General features: G+C 41.4%; 2 protein-coding genes and 3 long non-coding RNA genes across 5 annotated transcripts; all 5 read left to right on the top strand.

Moving 5' to 3' along the window:
• Nucleotides 1–1,015: 1,015 nt before the first annotated feature.
• On the top strand, nt 1,016–4,268 carry LOC140068759 (uncharacterized). The gene is made up of 4 exons (XR_011848545.1): nt 1,016–1,146; nt 1,241–1,273; nt 3,451–3,617; nt 4,208–4,268. It is a non-coding gene; the product is annotated as an uncharacterized lncRNA (long non-coding RNA).
• Nucleotides 4,268–7,276, top strand: LOC140068758 (uncharacterized). Its single transcript, XM_072114159.1, has 8 exons — nt 4,268–4,498; nt 5,740–5,778; nt 6,342–6,386; nt 6,588–6,725; nt 6,828–6,878; nt 6,954–7,004; nt 7,080–7,130; nt 7,207–7,276. Exons 1-8 carry the CDS (start codon nt 4,278–4,280, stop codon nt 7,259–7,261), a joined length of 651 nt encoding a protein of 216 aa, XP_071970260.1. The 5' UTR covers nt 4,268–4,277; the 3' UTR covers nt 7,262–7,276.
• Nucleotides 7,277–7,469: 193 nt separating this feature from the next.
• LOC140068757 (uncharacterized) lies at nt 7,470–8,568 on the top strand. The gene is made up of 5 exons (XR_011848544.1): nt 7,470–7,518; nt 7,595–7,645; nt 7,808–7,849; nt 8,105–8,161; nt 8,267–8,568. It is a non-coding gene; the product is annotated as an uncharacterized lncRNA (long non-coding RNA).
• Nucleotides 8,569–17,479: 8,911 nt separating this feature from the next.
• Nucleotides 17,480–20,001, top strand: LOC140068756 (uncharacterized). Its single transcript, XR_011848543.1, has 4 exons — nt 17,480–17,571; nt 17,666–17,698; nt 19,193–19,359; nt 19,949–20,001. It is a non-coding gene; the product is annotated as an uncharacterized lncRNA (long non-coding RNA).
• Nucleotides 20,002–20,018: 17 nt separating this feature from the next.
• Nucleotides 20,019–23,809, top strand: LOC140070172 (uncharacterized). The gene is made up of 14 exons (XM_072116510.1): nt 20,019–20,230; nt 21,137–21,175; nt 21,739–21,783; nt 21,980–22,117; nt 22,220–22,270; nt 22,346–22,396; nt 22,472–22,522; nt 22,599–22,649; nt 22,733–22,783; nt 22,860–22,910; nt 22,987–23,037; nt 23,202–23,243; nt 23,499–23,555; nt 23,661–23,809. Exons 1-13 carry the CDS (start codon nt 20,019–20,021, stop codon nt 23,542–23,544), a joined length of 879 nt encoding a protein of 292 aa, XP_071972611.1. The 3' UTR covers nt 23,545–23,555; nt 23,661–23,809.
• The last annotated feature ends 1,185 nt before the right edge of the window (nt 23,810–24,994 follow it).

Here is a 24,994-nt window from a genome sequence, read left to right as displayed (position 1 = left end):
AGGTTTCCACCCGATTTTTGTTTCCACCCTTGGAGTACTATGTGATCAAGTAACAAAAGGGAATAGGGTCGGCACCCACTTGTTCCAATGCATGTGGAATGTTTTTTTTATTCAACCATGATAAAAAGCACTAAAAATTACAGCCAGGAGAATAAGCGGTAAATATTATGCCTTTCCAACCTATTGAGGTCCTGTATTATATAGCTTACTAGGTCTGAAACTGCTGTACTACTCTGGCAAACGGTGGCCAGCAGGTTTACCTAATGGAGACCTCATTCCGACTATTACACAGGCTGGCTAATATGTACCGTCACCTACCCAATAGTTGTTTTCAGGACAGTAGTGCAGTGGCAATATGACCCATATTTGGTGACTCTGCCCCATGGTTGCCTCATTACGGAACAGCATCAAAGCGCTGATTTGCTCTCAATTAGGACCCGTGACACCAGTGACCCGGCAGTTCTCCTTATAGGAAACAAACCAGCAAGAGTCAAGAAGAAGGCCAATAGATCAATTTAATTCATAGCCCATTAATATTATCCCCCTAATAGCTTTTTGGATGTTACATGGTTCCCCCATATCTGTTTTTCGGGGTAATTTCTTTAAAGTTTTAATATTTTTAATTTTTCTCCCTCCCCTCCCCCCCCCCATGTTTTAAATTCCTAATTGGTGCAGTAGCTGGCTATGCACCTAACAGGATTCATTTTTACAAGTTCCCCCTGCGAGGGGTTTCTGTTTTGCCATGTTCTATTGTAAGGCATCATTATGCTACACCAACAATAAAAGTTTGTTGAAACTTAAATAAATGTTTAATTAAAAATAAAATTATGAAATTCTCCTCATGTGGCCTTTTAATGAGGTCATGGAATGTAGGCTCCTCCCCCACACCATAAAAGCAAGATTCGTGATTGGTTGTTTTGCCTTTTATATAAAGATTTGAATATCCTTGTGATGTTATGGAATATTGTGTTGCTGGCTCCTCCCACCACCTCATGACATCCAGCTTTTTGATTGGCTGCTGTAACTTGATAGAAAAGCTGCTGTTTGTGATATCGCGGAATGTTCTACTGCACTATGACATCCCGGGGGATATATAAGGAACTGCGGAACTTACACACCCCTGAGGGTTTGCTGTAGGAGTTGGAGGTAAGTCTGCTGTTTGTGTTGTGTCCTTCATTCTCTTATATTATGTCTCCTCCTCTTTAGTAATGGCCACTTCTTTACTTTTCCTCTTTTGCAGAGTTGGTTGTGGAGAGTTTTGTGCGATTTTGTGGTAAGTTAATCTTTCCTGCTAATGTACAATGTTTTGACTGCAGCCATCACTAGGGGGAGCTCACTGTATACAGCTGCCTTTGTGTATGATAGTAGGTGAATATGTCCATGTATAGTGAGCTCCCCCTAGTGGTCACTACCAGCTGTATAAAGCGATCTGAGTTTGGTAACATCCTTCTGATGAGAGTGATTGTACAGATATCACAGCGCGTTTATTCCATGCACACCCAGGCATAGATCCCATTCATACACAATATACAGGTTTTTTTCACTTACTACATACACACACAATGACCTGCACATACAAACAGTATTTATTTTTCACATGCTAAATTATTTTTTGTGTCACAATGTAGATCATTGTATGCTATATATACAGAAGAAAAATGTGGTTTTTAATATGTTTATAGTTATTTCTATATGTATAGACATGCCGTATATCATAATTTTGTGAACCTTTATCATAATATTATGTACGTCTTGCACTATGTCATAGAAAATATATTGGGGGTCATTTAGTAAGGGCCCGATTCGCGTTTTCCCGACGTGTTACCCGAATATTTCCGATTTGCGACGATTTCCCCTGAATTGCCCCGGGATTTTGGCGCACGCGATCGGATTTTGGCGCATCGGCACTGGCATGCACGCAACGTAAATCGGGGGGCGTGGCCGAACGAAAACCCGACGGATTCGGAAAAACCGCCGCATTAAAAAAAAAAAAAATTGTCGCTCGAAACGCGCTTACCTTCACTCAGCCCGGCTCGCTGTACTCCAGTGCGTTCCGATGCTCTTCAGCGCAGCAGCGCCACCTGGTGGACGTCGGAGGAACTACCTTAATGAATCCCGGACGGACCCAAATCCACCGCAGAGAACGCGCCGCTGGATCGCGAATGGGCCAGGTAAGTAAATCTGCCCCAATCTGTTTAAGTTGTATTAAGGTTCTTTTATCATGAAACTATTGCTGGTGATCACTGTTGATAGGGCTGTGGTTATACTCTGTATAAGACGACTTTGCTATCCAGTACAGGCAGTCCCCGGGTTAGGTACAGGATAGGTTCTGTAGGTATATTTTACAATTGTAGCCCCAGCGAAAAATTTTTTGGTCTCTGTGACAATTGGATTTTAAAAATGTATGATTGTCATAAGAACCAGGATTAACAATAAATCTTAATTGCAGACACCTGTGATAACTGTTATAACTGTTTATTGTAGCCTAAAACAAAAGTACATTAAATTACCAACATCCGGGGGTCCGTTTGTAACTAGGGGTCGTATGTAAGTCAGGTGTTCTTAAGTAGGGGACCACCTATATATACTTCTGCATATACTTCTGTCTCCAGATGATGGTTCACTTCTTCTTATAACTACATGGGTAGTTTCAGAGTGTATATACCCTAGATGCCTTTCAAGGGTTGTATGATTCTCAATCATACTAGTGGCTCTATATGATATACTGTGTATTGTACTTATTATACACATTTGTATCTCTCTGGTTGTCTGGGATGACATATTTTCTGTGCATCACTACAGGGGTTCAGCGCACATTTTATACCTGATTAGATGTTATTTCGTCAGTATATAAACCAATGTATTTAATAAAGATCTAATATTTTTCAATAATTTGTGAGTATGGGCAACATTTGTCAGTATGGATTCTATTGGTTCCTCTCAGCCGTTCTTCTATTTGTGATGTATGTGAGGCATTTCATACAAGGTATTACTAGCGCTATTAGTTATCTACTGTTTGCTGTATTTATTATTTTGCCTCTTTTTAGTTGTCATATTTGTCTGTATAAATTAAGGTATCTGGTTTGTATGTGAGCGGACCTTGTATTCCAGTATAGATCGGTTTTGGGGAGTTGGTACCACTGAGGTGGATACTGAGGGTCTAGGGTGCAGTAGAGGTCCTTAGTAGTTGCTGAACATTGGGATCTTGATGATGAGGTTTCGTTCAGGGCCTAGATGTGAGGAGAAGTATAATGGAATAGATAAGATTTAGGTATTAAAGATGAAATATAGAATGTACTTTCAGGTGTTAAGTTTAGTTCTGGGTACACATTGAGGACATGTTTGGTAAATGGAATTTCTCTTCCATTTTCCACTAATGTCCATCATAACCTTATTTGTAGAGATCATAGTGTATGTCCTGGACACTCATTGCCTTTTTTTTCTTATAAGATGGATGACTTTATGGATAGACCGGAGATGGAGGTGGACGAGCTTAAGATCGGAGAGGTGGAGAAGGTGGCGGTGTTGATGAAGAGGAAGGTGAAGATAGCGTGGGAGGAGAATAACATCAAGGAAGAGAAGGTGGAGAAGATCAAGAAAGAGGATGAGGTGGTGATGTGAGTATCACTGTACATTTATATTAGAAGACAAGTCAATAATTACATAAATTAACCTAGAACAATTAAAATTTAAAAAATACAGGAACCAGCCGGGTCACTTCTCCATTATTTCAAAGAGAGCAGTTGTTAGAGTAAACAACTATGGGTTTCCCATAATGCCCCATAACCTGTAGGACAATGAGAGGCGGGTGATCCACATGTAAGAGTCCACTATAAATAACGACTTCTGGCTTGTTGTTAGTGGGCCTCATATGCCAGTATAGATCTACAGGGAAGGGGCGCTTACATGTGAAAAACTGAGTCCAGAACATACTGGTAGTGGTTGATGAGGATTGGGATCTTGATGGATGATCAGGTATGGAACAGAGGCTAAAGATTGGGAGATAAAGATATGAGGTATATCGGAATAGATAAGGTCTAAGTATTGAAGATTTGGAATGTACCTAAGGGTCTTGGGTTCAGTTCTGGGTATAAGGACAAATGTGGTGAATGAGAAAGCTCCTCCTTTGTCCACCGATATCTATTATGTCTCAATCTGCAGAGATTGTGGAGTATGTCCTGGACACTCATTGTCTTATTACTTATAGGATTGAGAGAGATGAGCTGGAGTCGGGATTGAATAAGATCGGAGAGGTGAAGAAAGTGAAGGATAAGAGCATGAAGAAGAAGAAGAGGAAGGGGGTGAAGAAAGCACGGGAGGAAATGAACATCGAGAAAGAGAAAGTTGGGCATCAAGATAAGAGCATCAAGGAGAAGAAGAGGAGGGAGGTGAAGATAGCGTGGGAGGAGACTGAGATCAAGGAAGAGAAGGTGGACAACATCGTGAAGGAAGAGAAGGTGGACAACATCATGAAGGAAGAGGAGGATGTTGAGTTGACGTAAGTATCAGTGAACACATATATATAACATAATATATACAGTATACTGGGAGTGATGTATAATTTTGGACACAGTTGTGGTACAAATGCTGTTTTGTGACTTTCCATTGCGCCAAAAGAACATAGGACAGTGCAAAGTCACCTTGCCATGGGCCCTGCTTGCTCCAAATTCATTACAGGCGGTCCCCTACTTAAGGACACCCAACTTACAGACAACCCATAGTTACAGACGGACCCCTCTGCCCACTGTGACCTCTGGTGAAGCTCTCTGGATGCTTTACTATAGTCCCAGACTGCAATGATCAGCTGTAAGATGTCTGTAATGAAGCTTTATTGATAATTCTTGGTCCAATTACACCAAAAATTTTGAAACTCCAATTGTCACTGGGGCAAAAGAAAAAAAATTGTCTAGAACTTCCATTATAAAATATACAGTTTCGACTTACATACAAATTCAACTTAAGAACAAACCTCCAGACCCTATCTTGTATGTAACCCGGGGACTGCCTGTATTTGCATAGACTAGTTTTCACAATTGGAACTGATTTCATTATTTGTGACTTTCCTTTTTGGTGCAAATTGGTCTCTACCCTGGTCCCTAATCTGTGACGTTTTATTTGTTTGTGATAGTCGTATAAAAAGTCGCAAAAGAAAAACCCGCATAACATAAGACACTGCCAGCAGATTTATAAAGGGCAAAAAGCCACTTTACTGAATCTGACAGCAGCGGAGCTCAAAAGTCACGCATAGAACAGTCACAAGGAGTCGCCTAATGATACATTGCCCCCTATGTATATATAATTATAAGACAAGGCAATGATTTCTTTAAAATATTACCTAGAACAGGACAATAAAAAAATACTGAGAAATTGCCTATAGCAACCAGTCTGGTCTTTTCTTTTCAATATCAGCAATTGTAATGTGTAATAACTCCACCTTAATATTCCTCTACTTTTAATTAATCTCACCCATTGTGTAGAGGAATGGCCAATGGGTAACATGTATTGTAATATCTCCTGGGCATCGCCCCAAATCTTCATGATCTCCAGCTTCCATGTAATACCTGAGTCCCCCTTAGCAGAAATACCACACTATCACAGATCATAGAGAACCATTTCTCTGCTACATAAGCAATGGGATTGTCTCTATGGGAATATATAGTGATGTAATATTATATCATGTCTATGAATAAGAATATTCTGACCTGTATATATCATGTATCTCATCATATTCCCCAACAGTTGGTGGTGGCGCATTTACGGATCAGACCCCGAAAAATGGTAATTATATGATACTATTCTGTATATGATCAAAATACTAGGGGTTAATTCTGTAGATATATTATAGATAACACAAAAATATAAATATTCATTATTTCTGATGAATTTCTATTGAGTGCACCAATAAGCATCTTATGGGTGACATGGGAAAATAAAGGGGGCTTAAGAGGTATATGGGGACATAAAAGGTATGTAGGGTACTTGACAGGGACATATAGGGGACATGATGGAAATATTGGGAGGTGAGGTTATGATGGGACCATGATTTGGATGATATTATGATAATGAGAAGTACATGGTAGGAATAAATAGTGGGTACATGGGACATGAGGGATATATTACAGATATTAGGGATATATATAAAGACTGGGGCAGGTGAATAGGTGGAATTGAAGGGGGCATAGGGTGATGTGAGGGGTATGTTTGGGATCTTGTAGAATGAATGGTGGGCATGAGGTATATAAGAGAGATTAGGTGGATATTGGGTGTATAAGGAGGATATAGGAAGAAATATATAGGAAGCTAGAAAGTTTCAGTAACCGGCGCTGTATTTTCTATTTTAGGATGAGAATTGCAAAGGACATGATGGATTTCATGCCTAATACCAGGTAAGTATAAAAACCAGGCACGATTACACCAACACTACTATAGCCAAGGGGGGGGGGTCACATGTTTTATTTCACATTACCTTCCCATGTGTTTTAAACCCAGTTCCCAATATAATCTGCCCCCCCCCCCCCCCCCATTAGTGGTTACAATAAAATGAGAAACATTTAATAGAGATATCATTTATATTCTATGTCATATAGCAAGGAGGAGAATGACCCAGAAATGGAGGAAAAACACCAGGAAGCGGAGAAGAAGGTGGTGGAGGAGAACCAGGCAGAGGCTCCGATGGTGAACAAAGTGGACAGTAAAGTGGTGGAGGAAACAGAGGAAGAAGGAAGGTGAGTGCAGGGTCCAGATATCATCAGCGACTATGACCTGATACGGATATTCATGGTAAAGTCATCAAACTCCATTGATTGATCCTTATGTTTTTATTATAGACCTATAGGACACCAGGTGAAAGAGGCCTGGCCCAGCACCGAGTCTCCCCAGTAAGTATATAAAGTATATAGTGCTTCATTTACATTGCTGGATTTCATACATTGATCCCTATGTTTTCATTATAGACCTTTAGGACTGAACCCTAATGTGTCCTGGACCAGTGTGAAGTCTTTTCAGTAAGTATATATAATATATAGGGCTTAATTTACATTGATTGGATCTATACATTCATACCTATGTTTTCATTATAGACCTATAGGACAAAAGGTGAAGGTGGCCTGGCCCAGTATGGAGTCTCTCCAGTAAGTACATAGATTAGTTAGTGATTAACTTACATTGCTTGGGTCCATAGATTGATCCCTATGCTTTATATTATAGACCATTAGAAGGGGAGATGAAGGTGGTATGGACCAGCGTGGAGTCTTTCCAGTAAGTATATAGAATATATAGGGATGAATTTATGAATTTACATAACTGGAGTCCATACAATGATCATTATGTTTCTATTACAGACCTGTAGAATCAGATGTAGAAGTGTCCTCCCCCAGCATGGAGTCTCCCCAGTAAGTATATAGATTATATGGGAATGAATTTACATAACCAGAGTCCATACAATGATCCCTATGTTTTCTATTATAGACCTGTAGAACCGGAGGTGGAAGTAGCCTCCCCCAGCATAGAGTCTCCCCAGTAAGTATATAGAATATATAGGGGTGATGCTACATTGCTGTAATCCATACATTGACATTTCTGTTTTCTCTTATAGACCTGTAGTACAAGAGGTGAAGGAGGCCTGGGTGAGCGAGGAATCGCTCCAGTAAGTATATAGAACTGAATTTACATTTCTTGAGTCCACATGGGGCCACATATTTTTCTGTGTTGACCACTGTCTTCTCGGTGTCCACAAAACATGGCCCAGAACATTATCAATATGCAGAACCGACAGAGATGATTTATCTTATTTTTTTTTACTTATTAGGCCAAGACAAAAATGGTGGAGACTGAAGGGTCTTCGTAAGAGGTGAGTTATATTTTATGTTGTGTCTACATGAAGAGGTTACTGCAGGGCGCTCACTGGGGTGTATTGTAATGTTAGAGACTACAGCACATTAATGAATCCCCCCATTGTGTTTTAATGTAGAGCATAGGAAAGGGGGTGCATGTTCTGGGTTCCAGGTCCCCCCTATTTTTGTTAATGCAGTAACAATGCTAATTCTATTATTTTCTATTCAGTCTCTGTTTTCCCAATAATTCCCCCTGGTCTTGTCTCCTGCAGGTTCCTCCGATTCCTCTGCTGCTGTAGCCCAAAGACGGTTGAATAGTAGGACTGAAAGTAAGTAGGTCACCTCATCAACCCCAAACCACACAGCAAATGGCGCTCATGGATCTTAAATCTTTATAAAATGATGAACATATTTTCTTGTTTCTACCCTTTCAGTAATTGAAACAGAAATGTACTTGTCCAGCCTTCCATTCCTGGAGACCTGCTAAATGACGCTGCACAACAACGCCAGACAACCCTGCATGACGCCCGCCATAATGGGACACACAGGCTGCTTCCCATATCAGAACCATCGCCCTGTCACAAAAGACGGAGATCTCCTGAGAAAAGCCATCATTACCTGATGAATCCCCTGAGGAAGACATGGTGGATTACTTGATAACTTTTCTGGCTCTTTATTTGGTACCGCACCAAGGGCCATATCCGACCCCACCCAAAAACTTAACCATATAAAATAAAGACGTAAATTATAAAACCTACATGAATGAGTTCCTTTACACCACATATGACATTTACAGGTCATATCTGCTGCACTGTCATGGCTCCCCCACAAGTTGCAGCTGCATCACATCCAGGTCTGACTTGCCTTTTACCAACCACACAAGAGGTATTCTCATGAATAGTATTTATGGAATATCCAAAGGATGTGTCATGAATGCATTATAGATCGGGTTCCCACCTCTGGGATCCGCACATATGCCCCTTACCGCAGAGGGACAGAATTAATTTAACGCTTCCGTCTCCTTTCAATTCTGTGGAAGGCGTTACACCATGGCAAAGTGGGCAATTGTCCAGGGACCCCGACCTCAAGATGCAGTGTGCAGGGTTGGGCTGGCATCTCTATTGCAGGGGTCTATGTCCATATTTATATAATAAAGGGGCATCATCTAAATTAATGAAGGGGCAGTATATTCAATTCATGGGGAGGGGGGAGCAGTATATATAATGAGGGGGGACCATTACCTAAATTCATAAGGGCGGTAGTGTTATATAATGGAGAGGGGGCCATTATCTAAATTAATGAATGGGGGCAGTATATACAGTTCATGAAGGGGCAGTGTATAATGAGGGGGGCATCATCTAAATCCATGAAGGGGGAAGTATATACAATTTATGGGGAGGGGGAGCAGTGTATATAATAATGGGGGCACATGAAGTCAGGAAGTATATAAAACACACATGTAAATATATTGGGGAAAATAAGGAAAAAGGACATTCACTGGTTGAAATAGGTAGGGATTTCTCCTGTGTTTTTGTAGCTGTATAAAATATGTACAGTTTTGGTGTGTGCGACGTATATATGTAATTTTAATTTGGAACATATGCATTGGGACCTGTGCCCCAGATCTTTTATGACCCTAACAATGCCCCTAAGGCGCCCCTAATCCTTAGGATACATTCACATGTAGCATTGAACGCATGGGTTTTAAAACGCAATAGATCAGCTGAAGAGAAATTTGCCTAATTAAATGGCTGTCAGCATATGCATTTACAAAACACTGCAGTTACCCCCCTTAGTAGTTTTTTTTTAAATCAAACTTATTTTTATTGATTTTATAGCATAAACAATTTCATACAATACATTTACATTACACTCAGTCATGCAGACTTCTTAGGGCAACATCTGTAAAATCGGCCAAACATGGCCTACATTGTCCCACAAATTTGAAGTACAACAGACCCAAAATATCTTCCAAAGCATGGATCATTAAACTAGCAAAATGCAATAACAAACAAAATATCACCCCCCCCCCAACTCCACCCCCCCCCCCCCAGAGTCAGCTCCCAAGGGTAGGACATATGCGCCAAAGAATGGTACTCCTCCTAATCTTACCATATCAGCAAGTTATCTAACTTGTCTATGAGGCTAGACAGAGCTGGTATTGCATACTCGTCCTTATTTGTAGTAGCTGTTGCGAAGGCAGACCTAACGTATCCATCCATTTCCCCCAAATTTTTTCGAATTTAGCTATGGAATTTATTTTCAAATAAGCACCATATTCCATGGTGAGCACGTTATTAACCCTACTTATATATTCCCTCACAGATGGGGGTCGTGGCCTAATCCTGAATCTTAGTCAAAAAGCGAGAAAGTAGCGGTTCTAAGTTGTCCTTTATATAATCCTTTGGCTGCTTAGTTACTATTATCCCTAAATATTTGATCTTAGATTCCACCTGTAGAGAACCCACAGTATGAGGGTCCCCCGGGATAGGATCAAGAGGAAGTAGGACTGACTTGTTCCAGTTAATACTGAATCCTGAGTATGATCCAAAAGTATTAATTATATCTATTGCACCTGTGAGGGACCTATCTGTGTCGCCAAGATATATCAACAGATCGTCAGCATAAAGGGAGACATGTTCCTCCCTGTCTCCACCTGCAAATCTATGTAATTCTGTGGTGTTTCTAAGTAGGGCCGCTAAAGGTTCTATTGTGAGGGCGAACAGAAACGGAGAGAGCGGACAGCCCTGTCGCGTTCCCCTCTCCAGTTCAAAGGCATCGGAAACCAGCCCATTAACTTTAATTCTTCCTTTCGGACCATTGTATAACAACTGAACATTTCTAATGAAATTAGGGCCGAAACCCATTCTACTCAGAACGGCCCATAAAAAATCCCACGCAACGCTATCAAAAGCTTTGGCAGCATCGAGTGAGAGAACCGCCCTGCCAGTCCTTCCATGTCCCTCTGCCTGAATATTAAGATATTAATTATATTGACCGCTGTGGACCTATCCGGCATGAATCCCGATTGGTCTGTGTGCACAAGTGAAGTGATAACATTATGGAGACGATTGGCCAGGGCTTTGGCTAATAATTTAATATCGACAGGGAACAAGGATATCGGACGGTATGAGTCCGGATTCCTCAGGTCCTTTCCTGGCATTGGCACTAACACCACTATTGCCTCTCTCATTGATGGTGGGAGGGTACCTTGCTCTGCTGATTCTCCAACCACCTGCAATAACCTAGGTAACAGTATCTACTGATGTTTTTTTAAAGAACTCCCCTGGCAACCCGTCTAACCCTGGGGCCTTGTAATTAGGAAGAGATGTTAGTGCCACTTCTAACTCTTCTAGGAATAGGGGAGATTCCAAACTTTCAGCTTGCTCCTGTGATAAACGCGGCAAGTCTACAGCCTCCAGATATTCCTTTATATCCTGTGCACTACAACTAAGCCTGGATTTGTAAAAATCTTCATATAATGTATGAAAGACCCCCGGTATTTCTTTGTCACCTGTCACTATAGAGGTATCTGGAGCCTGTATCTCTCTTACCTGTGTAGTGCCCCTCTGAGCAGAAATTATAGTCGCAAGTAAATGACCCACCGCTTCTCCTTGAACAAAATATTTTTGTTTAAGGAACAATTTTTTGTCCTCCGCTACACTCAACGTATGTTCTTTTAAAAGAGTCTGGGCCTCCTTCCAATAAGTCTCTGTCTCTGACACCGGGTTCTGCAAATATTCCTGTTCAGTGGAAAAAACCCTCTGCTGTAGATGTACCGTCAGTTCCCGCGATCGAGCCTGATGTCTATTAATCTGTTGTCTATAAATCCCCCCAATGTACATCTTCATAGCATAGATGTTTTTATCACATACAGAAATACAAGTGCAATCATATTATGAGTAACAAAAGCTTTTATTGACAGAATGAGTTAATGCAGCAAGTCAATATTTGCAGAGTTGTCCCTTCTTCTTCAGGACCTCTGCAATTCTCCCTGGCAGCTCTCAATCAACTTCTGGACCAAATTCTGACTGATAGCCGTCCATTCTTGCACAATCAATGCTTGCATTTTGTCACAATTTGTTGGTTTTTGTTTGTCCACCTGTCTCTTGATGATTGACCACAAGTTCTCAATGGCATTAAGATCTGGGGAGTTTCCAGGCCATGGACCCAAAATCTCAAAATCTGAACCATTTAGTTATCACCTTTGCTTTATGGCAAGGTGCCTCCATCATGCTGGAAAAGGCATTGTTGATCACCAAACTGCTCTTGGACGGTCGGGAAAAGTTGCTCTTGGAGGACACTCTGGTCCCATTCTTTATTCATGGATGTGTTTTTAGGCAAGACAGAGAGAGCCGATTCCCTTGGCTGGGAAGCAACCCCACACATGGTTGAAAATCACTGCATTAGACTTTGTAAAAATAAACATTTGAATCATTCTCAAAACTTTTGGCCATGTACCCTTTGGTCGTTACAGTGTTTTAGTTTGGAACCCAGATGTCCTCCCTGTATCGTTGGAGGCTGAATGAGGCTTTATTAGTGGATCAGTGAGATAGCAGCCAACAATTCAAAAATATATACAAATGTATTTACCATCAACAATTCATAGCTTAGCAGCACCTAGGTAATTTATAAAATCTCAAGTTTATTACAAATATTCTAAAAATTAGCAACTACTCACTAAGGAGCGAGATACGTTATGTCTTCTTATTTGACACCGCTAATTTACAGTGTCAAAGAGATACATACAGATAGACAAAACGAGTGAACAAAATACAGCTAACAACAAAACAGATATGTATATATGGGCACAAAAATGCTAGGTGGCAGATAATGTAATCGTGAAGAGTTTAATGGCCTCAGGTTGGCTTACATTATACCTTCAACTGATATATGTTGTTTCTTACCTTACCAGCATACGATACCCGAGGATGATGTAGGGCTGGGTGGGAGCCTATCGTCATTACAGGCAGGAAGGTGTAGGGTTCTAAACAATCTAACCCTATTACCCCATGACTCCCGTCCTTACAAGGGCAGTCCCAAAAACTGTCCCTTGTACTAAAACACGTATCACACCTCCCTGACGTGTTTCGACAGAGGTCTCATCAGAGGGAGAATATATACCAACACAGAAGTAGCCCATACAGCTAATGCCTCCAAGTCTGGTTAGCCTGAAGGGGGAGGGGGAAGGAGTGCCTTCATCCCTTGGTAGAGCTGTGTGTTCACACAAGGTGTTGACCAAGGTGTGTAAGCCAACCTGAGGCCATTAAACTCTTCACGATTATATTATCTGCCACCTAGCATATTTGTGCCCATATATACATACCTGTTTTGTTGTTAGCCGTATTTTGTTCACTCGTTTTGTCTGTATGTATCTCTTTGACACTGTAAATTAGCAGTGTCAAATAAGAAGACATAACGCATCTCGCTCCTTAGTGAGTAGTTGCTAATTTTTAGAATATTTTACTACGACATGTGTTTGCCTATGGGCTGTTCTATTTCCTGTTACTATTTCGAGGTCTTTAGCACTTTTTTGGAGTGGGTCCTCAGACAGGATACGTCCTCCTCGCTGGTAACCCATTATTTGGACGATTTTTTATTTGTAGGCCCCCGGGAATCAGGTCATTGTTCATTTCTGCTAACCTCCTTTTGCCATATTGCGCAGCGTTTCGGGGTACCTTTGTCAGCCGAAAAGACCGAAGGACCATGTACTGCTCTGTCCTTCTTGGGAATAGAAATAGATTCAGTTGCAATGGAGTTTCGGCTACCCTGTGAAAAGCTAGTTAAATTGCGCGCGGCATTGGCAAATTGCTTAGCAGTCCAGAAAGCTTCTCTACAGCAGATTCAATCATTGTTGGGGTCATTGGTGTTTGCTTGCCGCATCATGCCGATGGGTCGGGTTTTTTCAAGACGGCTCTCATTGGCTACTGCCGGAGTTCGCGCTCCACATCACCGTATCCGTTTAACTAAGGGGATTAAAGCAGATTTGCGAGTGTGGGACATCTTTCTAGCAAGTTATAATGGGCGGACCTGCTGGCGTGAGGCGGAAATAGCTAGCCCAGATTTACCGTTGTTCTCTGATGCTGCGGGCGGTTCGGGTTTTGGGGTATTGCTAGGCTCCACGTGGTGTGCAGAATGTTGGCCGCCGAGTTGGCAGGAACGGGGTTGGTGTGGGAACTTGACGCTTCTAGAATTCTTTCCCATCGTAGTTGCTGTGGAATTATGGGGAGGCCGGCTGGCGAATAAGTCTGTAGTGTTTTGGACGGACAATATGAGTGTAGTGCAGGTGGTGAACGGGCTTTCGTCATCTTCCAGTTCTATGTTTATTGCGTCGTTTTGTACTACGTTGTCTGCAGTTTAACATTTAGTTTAGGGCCAAGCATGTTCCAGTGGTCGAGAACAGAGTTGCTGATGCCCTTTCTCGTTTTAATTGGCAGGTATTTCGGGCGCTATGCCCTTTGGCGGACGCGGAGGAGACCCCGTGCCCAGGCTCCCTGTGGTCCACCCTGGAGGTCAACTTTTCCCTTTGATCCGGTCGTCTGTCGTCCCGTCTACCTGGGCAGCGCACGGTAAAGCATGGGGTGAGTGGTGCAAGGTGGCTGGGGAATTGGGTTTTTCAACAGGAAAGACTCGTTTGGAGGTTACACTGCGGTATTTAGAAGGTTTAAGGGAGCAAGGGCTATCTGGGTTGTGCGCTCAACGGCGGTTAGCGGGTGTTGCCTTTTTCTTTAAACTTCACGGGTGGGCGGATGTAACTCAGAGTTTTTTCATTAAGCAGGCCATAAAAGGTTGGAAGAAGGATTCAGTGCGGCGGGAGTCCCGCCGTCCTGTTTCCTATTCTATTCTTATCCGCTTATTGCCTCAGTTGGAGTCTCTGTGTCAGGATGTTTTTGAGGCCACCTTATTCCATGCAGCCTTTGTCCTAGCATTTTTCGGTGCCCTTAGGATATCCGAATTGGTTCCTCCAAGTGCGACAAAATCGGGGGGGCTTCTGTTTGAGGATGTCTTTGTGGGTGCTGGGGGTCTGCGTTTTAGGATCCGTAGATCCAAAACGGATGTATTCGGGCAAGGCTGTTGTCGCTGCGTCCGGTTGGAGGGTTAGCATGCCCGGTTGCCGCAGTTGAACGTTATTTGACATTAAGGGTGGGTGGGGTTCCTTTTCTGGCGCATGCCGATGGTTCTCCTTTAACTCGTTTTCAATTTACTGTAATTTTCAAAAAAGCGCTGGCTGCTGTCGGACTCCCTCCGGGCAAGTTTGGCACCCACTCATTCAGAATAGGCGCAGCTACTACTGCAAGCGAATTGGGGCTTCCTGACGCGGAAGTTCAGAGGATTGGGCGTTGGAAGTCTGAATGTTTTGCTGGCTATATTCGCCCTGATCTGCTTATTAATTGATTTGTTTTCCTTCCTAAATCCCCTACCCCCTTCCCCTCTTTTTTTAGATTCTCGGCCAACAATATGGATCTTGGGACACTCTTTCATCTATTGGGCCGAACAGCGGGCCATGGTGCGTCCGGGTCACTCAGTTTTTTCAACGCAGATGTTCGCTGGCGTGGAATTAAGGGCCTGCGATGGTTACAAGCCTTGCCTGAAATGGTGGACATCAGTTGCTACTCAGAGTCTCCCTCAATACTCGTTTTGCATCTCGGGGGTAATGATTTATGCTCTGTACGTTTGGGGGAACTGATACCACTGATCCAATCCGATTTGGAAAGGTTTTCTTCTTTCTTTTCGCGCTTTGTTTTAGTGTGGTCCAAAATCATTCCCAGGGCAATCTGGGAAGGGGCTAGGGATGGGGCAGGCATTGAAAGAAGCAGGAGATTGTTGAATACCAAGGTATCACGCTTTGTGCGTGAGAGAGGAGGTGTTGTTGTCAGACACAGGGAGTTGGAGGGGGACAATCGTGGCATGTTGCTACCGGACGGTGTCCATTTAACAGATATAGGTTTGGACATCTTCCTATCTGGTCTTCAGGATGGGATTGAGAGGGCTATGTCCCTTCTAGTGGGGGGTCGGAGAGACATGTAGGGGTACATGTTCTCCTCCTTGGCGGTTCTCTAGAAGGGGGTGAGGACCTACATGCCCTCTAATGAGGCTGGCATTTCAGGTGCCCCGTTAATATGTTCTTGATATGTTTCTTGATATTAAAGAGTTAATAAAGTTGCTACTCTAAGAGTAGAAGTTAAAGAGTTAAATTATTTTAATAAAGCTGTGGCCGACTCCCTGATGTCATATCATAAGTTTAAATATATACTTGTGTCTGAGTTTTTATTAAAGGGGATGAAGGGGTTGGTAAGGTTGGGGTACACGGTTATGCATGCAGTCTTGATAGCCCGTAGGAGTATAGCCGTGGGGCTAGAGACTGCAGGCAATTAGGTGTCAAGGAGAGGTGAATTTATGGCATCCCCTTTAAGGGTTAAGTGTTTGGCGGGCTGTGGGCTACGTGACCAGGGGCTGGGCGATTAATAGCCACACCTGGGGGCTGGGCTTAAGTTTTAAAAGAGGGCTAGTGATTCCACTCACCCTCTTCCAGGAAATCTTCCCTCCCTCCCACCCTTTATATTGTTTTGGGTGCAAAATGTCACAGCTGGTGGTTCTCTAGAAGGGGGTGAGGACCTACATGCCCTCTAATGAGGCTGGCATTTCAGGTGCCCCGTTAATATGTTCTTGATATGTTTCTTGATATTAAAGAGTTAATAAAGTTGCTACTCTAAGAGTAGAAGTTAAAGAGTTAAATTATTTTAATAAAGCTGTGGCCGACTCCCTGATGTCATACCATAAGTTTAAATATATACTTGTGTCCGAGTTTTTATTAAAGGGGATGAAGGGGTTGGTAAGGTTGGGGTACACGGTTATTCATGCAGTCTGCGCTCCTCTGCAATACATTCCACCATTTTTACTAAGCGCTCTACACTCTGACATCCCAACTTGATCCCTCAAGAGTAGACTGCTTCCTTAACCTGATTAATTTACCCTCTCTCCTGTCAGCAGTAGATAATCTTGTGGCCCCTATCACCAAAAGAAAATTAAAGAGAAAGTAAAAAATCTTTGTTCAAAGTTCTGGAGCGCTTTAGGTTTCCACCAAATTTAGTTTCCACCCTTAGACTACTATGTGATCAATGCACCACTTGTTCCAATGCACGTGTTCCATTAATATTATTCCCCTAATAGCTCTTTGGATGTTACATGGCTCCCCCATATCTGTTTTCCGGGGTGATTTCTTTAAAGTTTTAATATTTTTAATTCCCCCCCCCCCCATGTTTTAAATTCCTAATTGGTGCTGGCTATGCACCTAACAGGACTCATTTTTACAAATTCCCCCTGCGAGGGGTTTCTGTTTTGCCATGTTCTATTGTAAGGCATCTTTATGCTACACTGACAACTTAAATAAATGAAACTTAAATAAATGTTTAATTAAAAATAAAATTCTCCTCATCTGGCCTCTTAATGAGGTCATGGAATGTAGGCTCCTCCCCCACACCATAAAAGCAAGCTTCATGATTGGTTGTTTTGCCTTTTATAGAAAGATTTGCATATCCTTGTGATGTTATGGAATATTGTGTTGCTGGCTCCTCCCACCACCTCATAACATCCAGCTTTTTGATTGGCTGCTGTAACTTGATAGAAAAGCTGCTGTTTGTGATATCGCGGAATGTTCTACTGCACTATGACATCCCGGGGGATATATAAGGAACTGCGGAACTTACACACCCCTGAGGGTTTGCTGTAGGAGTTGGAGGTAAGTCTGCTGTGTGTGTTGTGTCCTTCATTCTCTTAAATTATGTCTCCTCCTCTTTAGTAATGGCCACTTCTTTACTTTTCCTCTTTTGCAGAGTTGGTTGTGGAGAGTTTTGTGCGATTTTGTGGTAAGTTAATCTTTCCTGCTAATGTACAATGTTTTGACTGCAGCCATCACTAGGGGGAGCTCACTGTATACAGCTGCCTTTGTGTATGATAGTAGGTGTATAAGTCCATGTATAGTGAGCTCCCCCTAGTGGTCACTACCAGCTGTATATAGCGATATAAGTTTGGTAACATCCTCCTAATGTGAGTGATTGTATAGATATCCCAGCGCGTTTATTCCACGCACATCCAGGCATAGAATCCATCCACACACAATATACAGGTTTTCACTCACTACACACACACACAATGACCTGCTCATACTCACAAACTGTATTTATTTTTCACATGCAAAATTTATTTTTTATTTTATCACGATGTAGATCATTTTATACTTTTTATGCTATACATATACATAAGAAAATGTGGTTTTTAACATGTTTTAGTTACTTCTATGTGTGTAGATATGCCTTTTATATTATAATTTTGCATACCTTTTATCATAATATTATGTACACCTTGCACTGTCATAGAAAATATAATCTGTTTATATTGCATTAAGGTTCTTTTATCATGAAACTGGTGGTCACTGTTGATAGGGCTGTGATTATACTCTGTATAAGGCGACATTGCTATCCAGTACTGTATATACTTCTGTCTCCAGATGATGGTTCAATTCTTCTTATAACTATATGGGTAGTTTCATAGTGTATATTATACCCTATATGCCTTTCAAGGGGTGTATCCCCTAGATCTTCACAATCATACTAGTGGCTCTATATGATATACTGTGTATTGTTTGACTTATTATACACATTTGTTTCTCTCTGGTTTTTTTCTGTGCACCACTACAGGGGTTCAGCGCACATCTAACCCCTGATTAGATGTTATTTTGTCATTTTTTAAATCAATGTATTTAATAAAGATCTAATATTTTTTAATAATTTGTGAGTATGGGCTACATTTGTCAGTATGGATTCTATTGGTTCCTCTCAGCCGTTCTATTTGTTATATATGTGAGGCATTACATACAAGGTATTACTAGCGCTATTAGTTATCTACTATTTGCTGTATTTATCATTTTGCCTCTTTTTTTAGTTGTCATATTTGTCTGTATAAATTAAGGTATTATATGTGAGTGGACTTTGTATGCCAGTATAGATAGGTTTTGGGCGGTTGCACTTACCTGTTGGGAGTTGGTACCACTGAGGTGGATACTGAGGGTCTAGGGTGCAGTAGAGGTCCTTAGTAGTTGCTGAACATTGGGATCTTGATGATGAGGTTTCATACAGGGCCTAGATGTGAGGAGAAGTATAATGGTATAGATAAGATTTAGGTATTAAAGATGAAATATAGAATGTACTTTCAGGTGTTAAGCTTAGTTCTGGGTACACATTGAGGACATGTTTGGTAAATGGAATTTCTCTTCCTTTTTCCACTAATGTCCATCATAACCTTATTTGTAGAGATCATAGTGTATGTCCTGGACACTCATTGCCTTTTTTTTTTCTTATAAGATGGATGACTTTATGGATAGACAGGAGATGGAGGTGGACGAGCTTAAGATCGGAGAGGTGGAGAAGGTGGAGGTGATGATGAAGAGGAAGGTGAAGATAGCGTGGGAGGAGAATAACATCAAGGAAGAGAAGGTGGAGAAGATCAAGAAAGAGGATGAGGTGGTGATGTAAGTAAAGTACATTTATATAAGAAGACAAGTCAATAATTACATAGATTAACCTAGAACAATTAAAATTTAAAAAATTCAGGAACCAGCCGGGTCACTTCTCCATTATTTCAAAGAGAGCAGTTGTTATAGCAAACATCTATGGGTTTCCCATAATGTCCCATAACCTGTAGGACAATGAGAGACAGGTTATCCACATGTAGGAGTCCACTATAAATAACGACTTCTGGTTTGTTGTTAGTGGGCCTCATATGTCAGTATAGATCTAAGGGGAAGGGGCGCTTACATGTGGAAAACTGAGTCCAGAACATACTGGTAGTGGTTGATGAAGATTGGGATCTCGATGGATGATCAGGTATGGAACAGAGGCTAAAGATATGGGGAGATAAAGATATGAGGTATATCGGAATAGATAAGGTCTAAGTATTGAAGATTTGGAATGTACCTAAGGGTCTTGGGTTTAGTTCTGGGTATAAGGACAAATGTGGTGAATGAGAAAGCTCCTCCTTTGTCCACCGATGTCTATTATGTCTCAATCTGTAGAGATCATAGATTATGTCCTGGACACTCACTGTCTTATTACTTATAGGATGGAGAGAGAGGAGATGGAGTCGGGATTGAATAAGATCGGAGAGGTGAAGAAAGTGAAGGATAAGAGCATGAAGAAGAAGAGGAAGGGGGTGAAGAAAGCACGGGAGGAAATGAACATCGAGAAAGTTGGGCATGAAGATAAGAGCATCAAGGAGAAGAAGAGGAGGGAGGTGAAGATAGCGTGGGAGGAGACTGAGATCAAGGAAAAAAAGGTGGACAACATTGTGAAGGAAGAGAAGGTGGACAACATCATGAAGGAAGAGGAGGATGTTGAGTTGACGTAAGTATCAGTGAACACATATATATAACATAATATATACAGTATACTGGGAGTGATGTATAATTTTGGACACAGTTGTGGTACAAATGCTGTTTTGTGACTTTCCATTGCGCCAAAAGAACATAGGACAGTGCAAAGTCACCTTGCCATGGGCCCTGCTTGCTCCAAATTCATTATTTGCATAGACTAGTTTTCACAATTGGAACTGATTTCATTATTTGTGACTTTCCTTTTTGGTGCAAATTGGTCTCTACCCTGGTCCCTAATCTGTGACGTTTTATTTGTTTGTGATAGTCGTATAAAAAGTCGCAAAAGAAAAACCTACATAACATAAGACACTGCCAGCAGATTTATAAAGGGCAAAAAGCCACTTTACTGAATCTGACAGCAGCGGAGCTCAAAAGTCACGCATAGAACGGTCATAAGGAGCCACCTAATCATACATTGCCCCCTATGTATATATAATTATAAGACAAGGCAATGATTTCTTTAAAATATTACCTAGAACAGGACAATAAAAAAAATACTGAGAAATTGCCTATAGCAACCAGTCTGGTCTTTTCTTTTCAATAACAGTAATTGTAATGTGTAACGACTCCACCTTAATATTCCTCTACTTTTAATTAATCTCACCCATTGTGTAGAGGAATGGCCAATGAGTAACATGTATTGTAATATCTCCTGGGCATCGCCCCAAATCTTCATGATCTTTAGCTTCCATGTAATACCTGAGACCCCCATAGTAGAAATACCTTAATAGCACAGATCATAGGGAACCATTTGTATGGTACATAAGCAATGGGATTGTCTCTGTCAGAATATATGGGAATATCACTTTATATCATGTCTATGGATAAGAATATTCTGACCTGTATATATCATGTATCTCATCATATTCCCCAACAGTTGGTGGTGGCGCATTTACGGATCAGACCCCGAAAAATGGTAATTATATGATACTATTCTGTATATGATCAAAATACTAGGGGTTAATTCTGTAGATATATTATAGATAACACAAAAATATAAATATTCATTATTATTGATGAATTTCTATTGAGTGCACCAATAAGAATCTTATGGGTGACATGGGAAAATAAAGGGGCCTTAAGAGGTATATGGGGACATGAAGGGTATGTAGGGGACTTGACAAGGACATATAGGGGACATGATGGAAATATTGGGAGGTGAAATTATGATGGGACCATGATTTGGATAATATTATGATAATGAGAAGTACATGGTAGGAATAAATAGTGGGTACATGGGACATGAGGGATATATTACAGATATTAGGGATATATATAATCACTGGGGCAGGTGAATAGGTGGAATTGAAGGGGGCATAGGGTGATGTGAGGGGTATGTTTGGGATCTTGTAGAATGAATGGGGGACATGAGGTTTATAAGAGAGATTAGGTGGATATTGGGTGTATAAGGAGGATATAGGAAGAAATATATAGGAAGCTAGAAAGTTTCAGTAACCGGCGCTGTATTTTCTATTTTAGGATGAGAATTGCAAAGGACATGATGGATTTTATGCCTAGTACCAGGTAAGTATAAAAACCAAGCACGACTACACCAACACTACTATAGCCAAGGGGGGAGGGGGGTCACATGTTTTATTTCACATTACCTTCCCATGTGTTTTAAACCCAGTTCCCAATATAATCTGCCCCCCCCCATTAGTGGTCACAATAAAATGCTAAACATTTAATAGAGATATCATTTATATTCTATATCATATAGCAAGGAGGAGAATGACCCAGAAATGGAGGAAAAACACCAGGAAGCGGAGAAGAATGTGGTGGAGGAGAACCAGGCAGAGGCTCCGATGGTGAACAAAGTGGACAGTAAAGTGGTGGAGGAAACGGAGGAAGAAGGAAGGTGAGTGCAGGGTCCAGATATCATCAGTGACTATGACCTGATACGGATATTCATGGTGAAGTCATCAAACTCCATTGATTGATCCTTATGTTTTTATTATAGACCTATAGGACACCAGGTGAAAGAGGCCTGGCCCAGCACCGAGTCTCCCCAGTAAGTATATAAAGTATATAGTGCTTCATTTACATTGCTGGATTTCATACATTGATCCCTATGTTTTCATTATAGACCTTTAGGACTGAACCCTAATGTGTCCTGGACCAGTGTGAAGTCTTTTCAGTAAGTATATAAAATATATAGGGCTTAATTTACATTGATTGGATCTATACATTCATTCCTATGTTTTCATTATAGACCTATAGGACAAAAGGTGAAGGTGGCCTGGCCCAGTATGGAGTCTCTCCAGTAAGTATATAGAATAGTTAGGGATTAACTTACATTGCTTGGGTCCATAGATTGATCCCTATGCTTTATATTATAGACCATTAGAAGAGGAGATGAAGGTGGTATGGACCAGCGTGGAGTCTTTCCAGTAAGTATATAGAATATATAAGGATGAATTTATGAATTTACATAACTGGAGTCCATACAATGATCATTATGTTTCTATTACAGACCTGTAGAATCGGAGGTAGAAGTGTCCTCCCCCAGCATGGAGTCTTTCCAGTAAGTATATAGATTATATGAGAATGAATTTACATAACCAGAGTCCATACAATGATCCCTATGTTTTCTATTATAGATCTGTAGAACCGGAGGTGGAAGTGGCCTCCCCCAGCATAGAGTCTCCCCAGTAAGTATATAGAATATATAGGGGTGATGCTACATTGCTGTAATCCATACATTGACATTTCTGTTTTCTCTTATAGACCTGTAGTACAAGAGGTGAAGGAGGCCTGGGTGAGCGAGGAATCGCTCCAGTAAGTATATAGAACTGAATTTACATTTCTGGAGTCCACATGGGGCCACATATTTTTCTGTGTTGACCACTGTCTTCTCGGTGTCCACAAAACATTGCCCAGGACAATATCAATATGCAGAACTGACAGAGATGATTTATCTTATTTTTTTTTTTACTTATTAGGCCAAGACAAAAATGGTGGAGACTGAAGGGTCTTCGTAAGAGGTGAGTTATAATTTATGTTGTGTCTACATGAAGAGGTTACTGCAGGGCGCTCACTGGGGTGTATTGTAATGTTAGAGACTACAGCACATTAATGAATCCCCCCATTGTGTTTTAATGTAGAGCATAGGAAAGGGGGTGCATGTTCTGGGTTCCAGGTCCCCCCTATTTTTGTTAATGCAGTAACAATGCTAATTCTATTATTTTCTATTCAGTCTCTGTTTTCCCAATAATTCCCCCTGGTCTTGTCTCCTGCAGGTTCCTCCGATTCCTCTGCTGCTGTAGCCCAAAGACGGTTGAATAGTAGGACTGAAAGTAAGTAGGTCACCTCATCAACCCCAAACCACACAGCAAATGGCGCTCATGGATCTTAAATCTTTATAAAATGATGAACATATTTTCTTGTTTCTACCCTTTCAGTAATTGAAACAGAAATGTACTTGTCCAGCCATCCAATCCTGGAGACCTGCTAAATGACGCTGCACAACAACGCCAGACAACCCTGCATGACGCCCGCCATAATGGGACACACAGGCTGCTTCCCATATCAGAACCATCGCCCTTTCACAGAAGACGGAGATCTCCTGAGAAAAGTCATCATTACCTGATGAATCCCCTAAGGAAGACATGGTGGATTACTTGATAACTTTTCTGGCTCTTTATTTGGTACCGCACCAAGGGCCATATCCGACCCCACCCAAAAACTTAACCATATAAAATAAAGAAGTAAATTATAAAAACTACATGAATTAGTTCCTTTACACCACATATGACATTTACAGGTCATATCTGCTGCACTGTCATGGCTCCCCCACAAGTTGCAGCTGCATCACATCCAGGTCTGACTTACCTTTTTCCAACCACACAAGGGGTATTCTCATGAATAGTATTTATGGAATATCCAAAGGATGTGTCATGAATGCATCAAGATTGGGTTCCCACCTCTGGGACCCGCACATATGCCCCTTCCCGCAGAGGGACAGAATTAATTCTGTGGAAGGCGTTACACCATGGCAAAGTGGGCAATTGCTCAGGGGCCCCCAACCTCAAGATGCAGTATGCAGGGTTGGGCAGGCATCTCTATCGCAGGGGTCTCTTTCCATATTTATATAATGAGGGGGGCATCATCTAAATTAATGAGGGGGGCAGTATATACAATTCATGAGGAGGGGGGGAGCAGTGTATATAATGAGGGGGGACCATTACCTAAATTCATAAGGGCGGTAGTGTTATATAATGGAGAGGGGGCCATTATCTAAATTAATGAATGGGGGCAGTATATACAGTTTATGAAGGGGCAGTGTATAATGAGGGGGGAATCCTCTAAATCCATGAAGGGGAAAGTATATACAATTTATGGGGAGGGGGAGCAGTGTATATATGGGGGCATATGACGTCAGGAAGTATATAAAACACACATGTAAATATATTGGGGGAAAATAAGGAAAAAGGACATTCACTGGTTGAAATAGGTAGGGATTTCTCCCGCGTTTTTGTAGCTGTATAAAATATGTACAGTTTTGGTGTGTGCGAGGTATATATGTAATTTTAATTTGGAACATATGCATTGGGACCTGTGCCCCAGATCTTTTATGACCCTAGCAACACCACTAAGGCAGGGACTTCTTAGGATACATTCACATGTTGCGTTGAACGCATGGGTTTTAAAGCGCAATAGATCAGCTGAAGAGAAATTTCCCTAATTAAATGGCCAACATATGCATTTACAAAACACTGCAGTTACTTCATATGTT

The sequence above is a fragment of the Engystomops pustulosus genome, chromosome 7 (assembly GCF_040894005.1).
Source record: "Engystomops pustulosus chromosome 7, aEngPut4.maternal, whole genome shotgun sequence".
Classification (NCBI taxonomy): domain Eukaryota; kingdom Metazoa; phylum Chordata; class Amphibia; order Anura; family Leptodactylidae; genus Engystomops; species Engystomops pustulosus.
The sequence above is the reverse complement of the archived record's forward strand: the minus strand, read 5'-3'. Positions and strand labels throughout refer to the sequence as shown.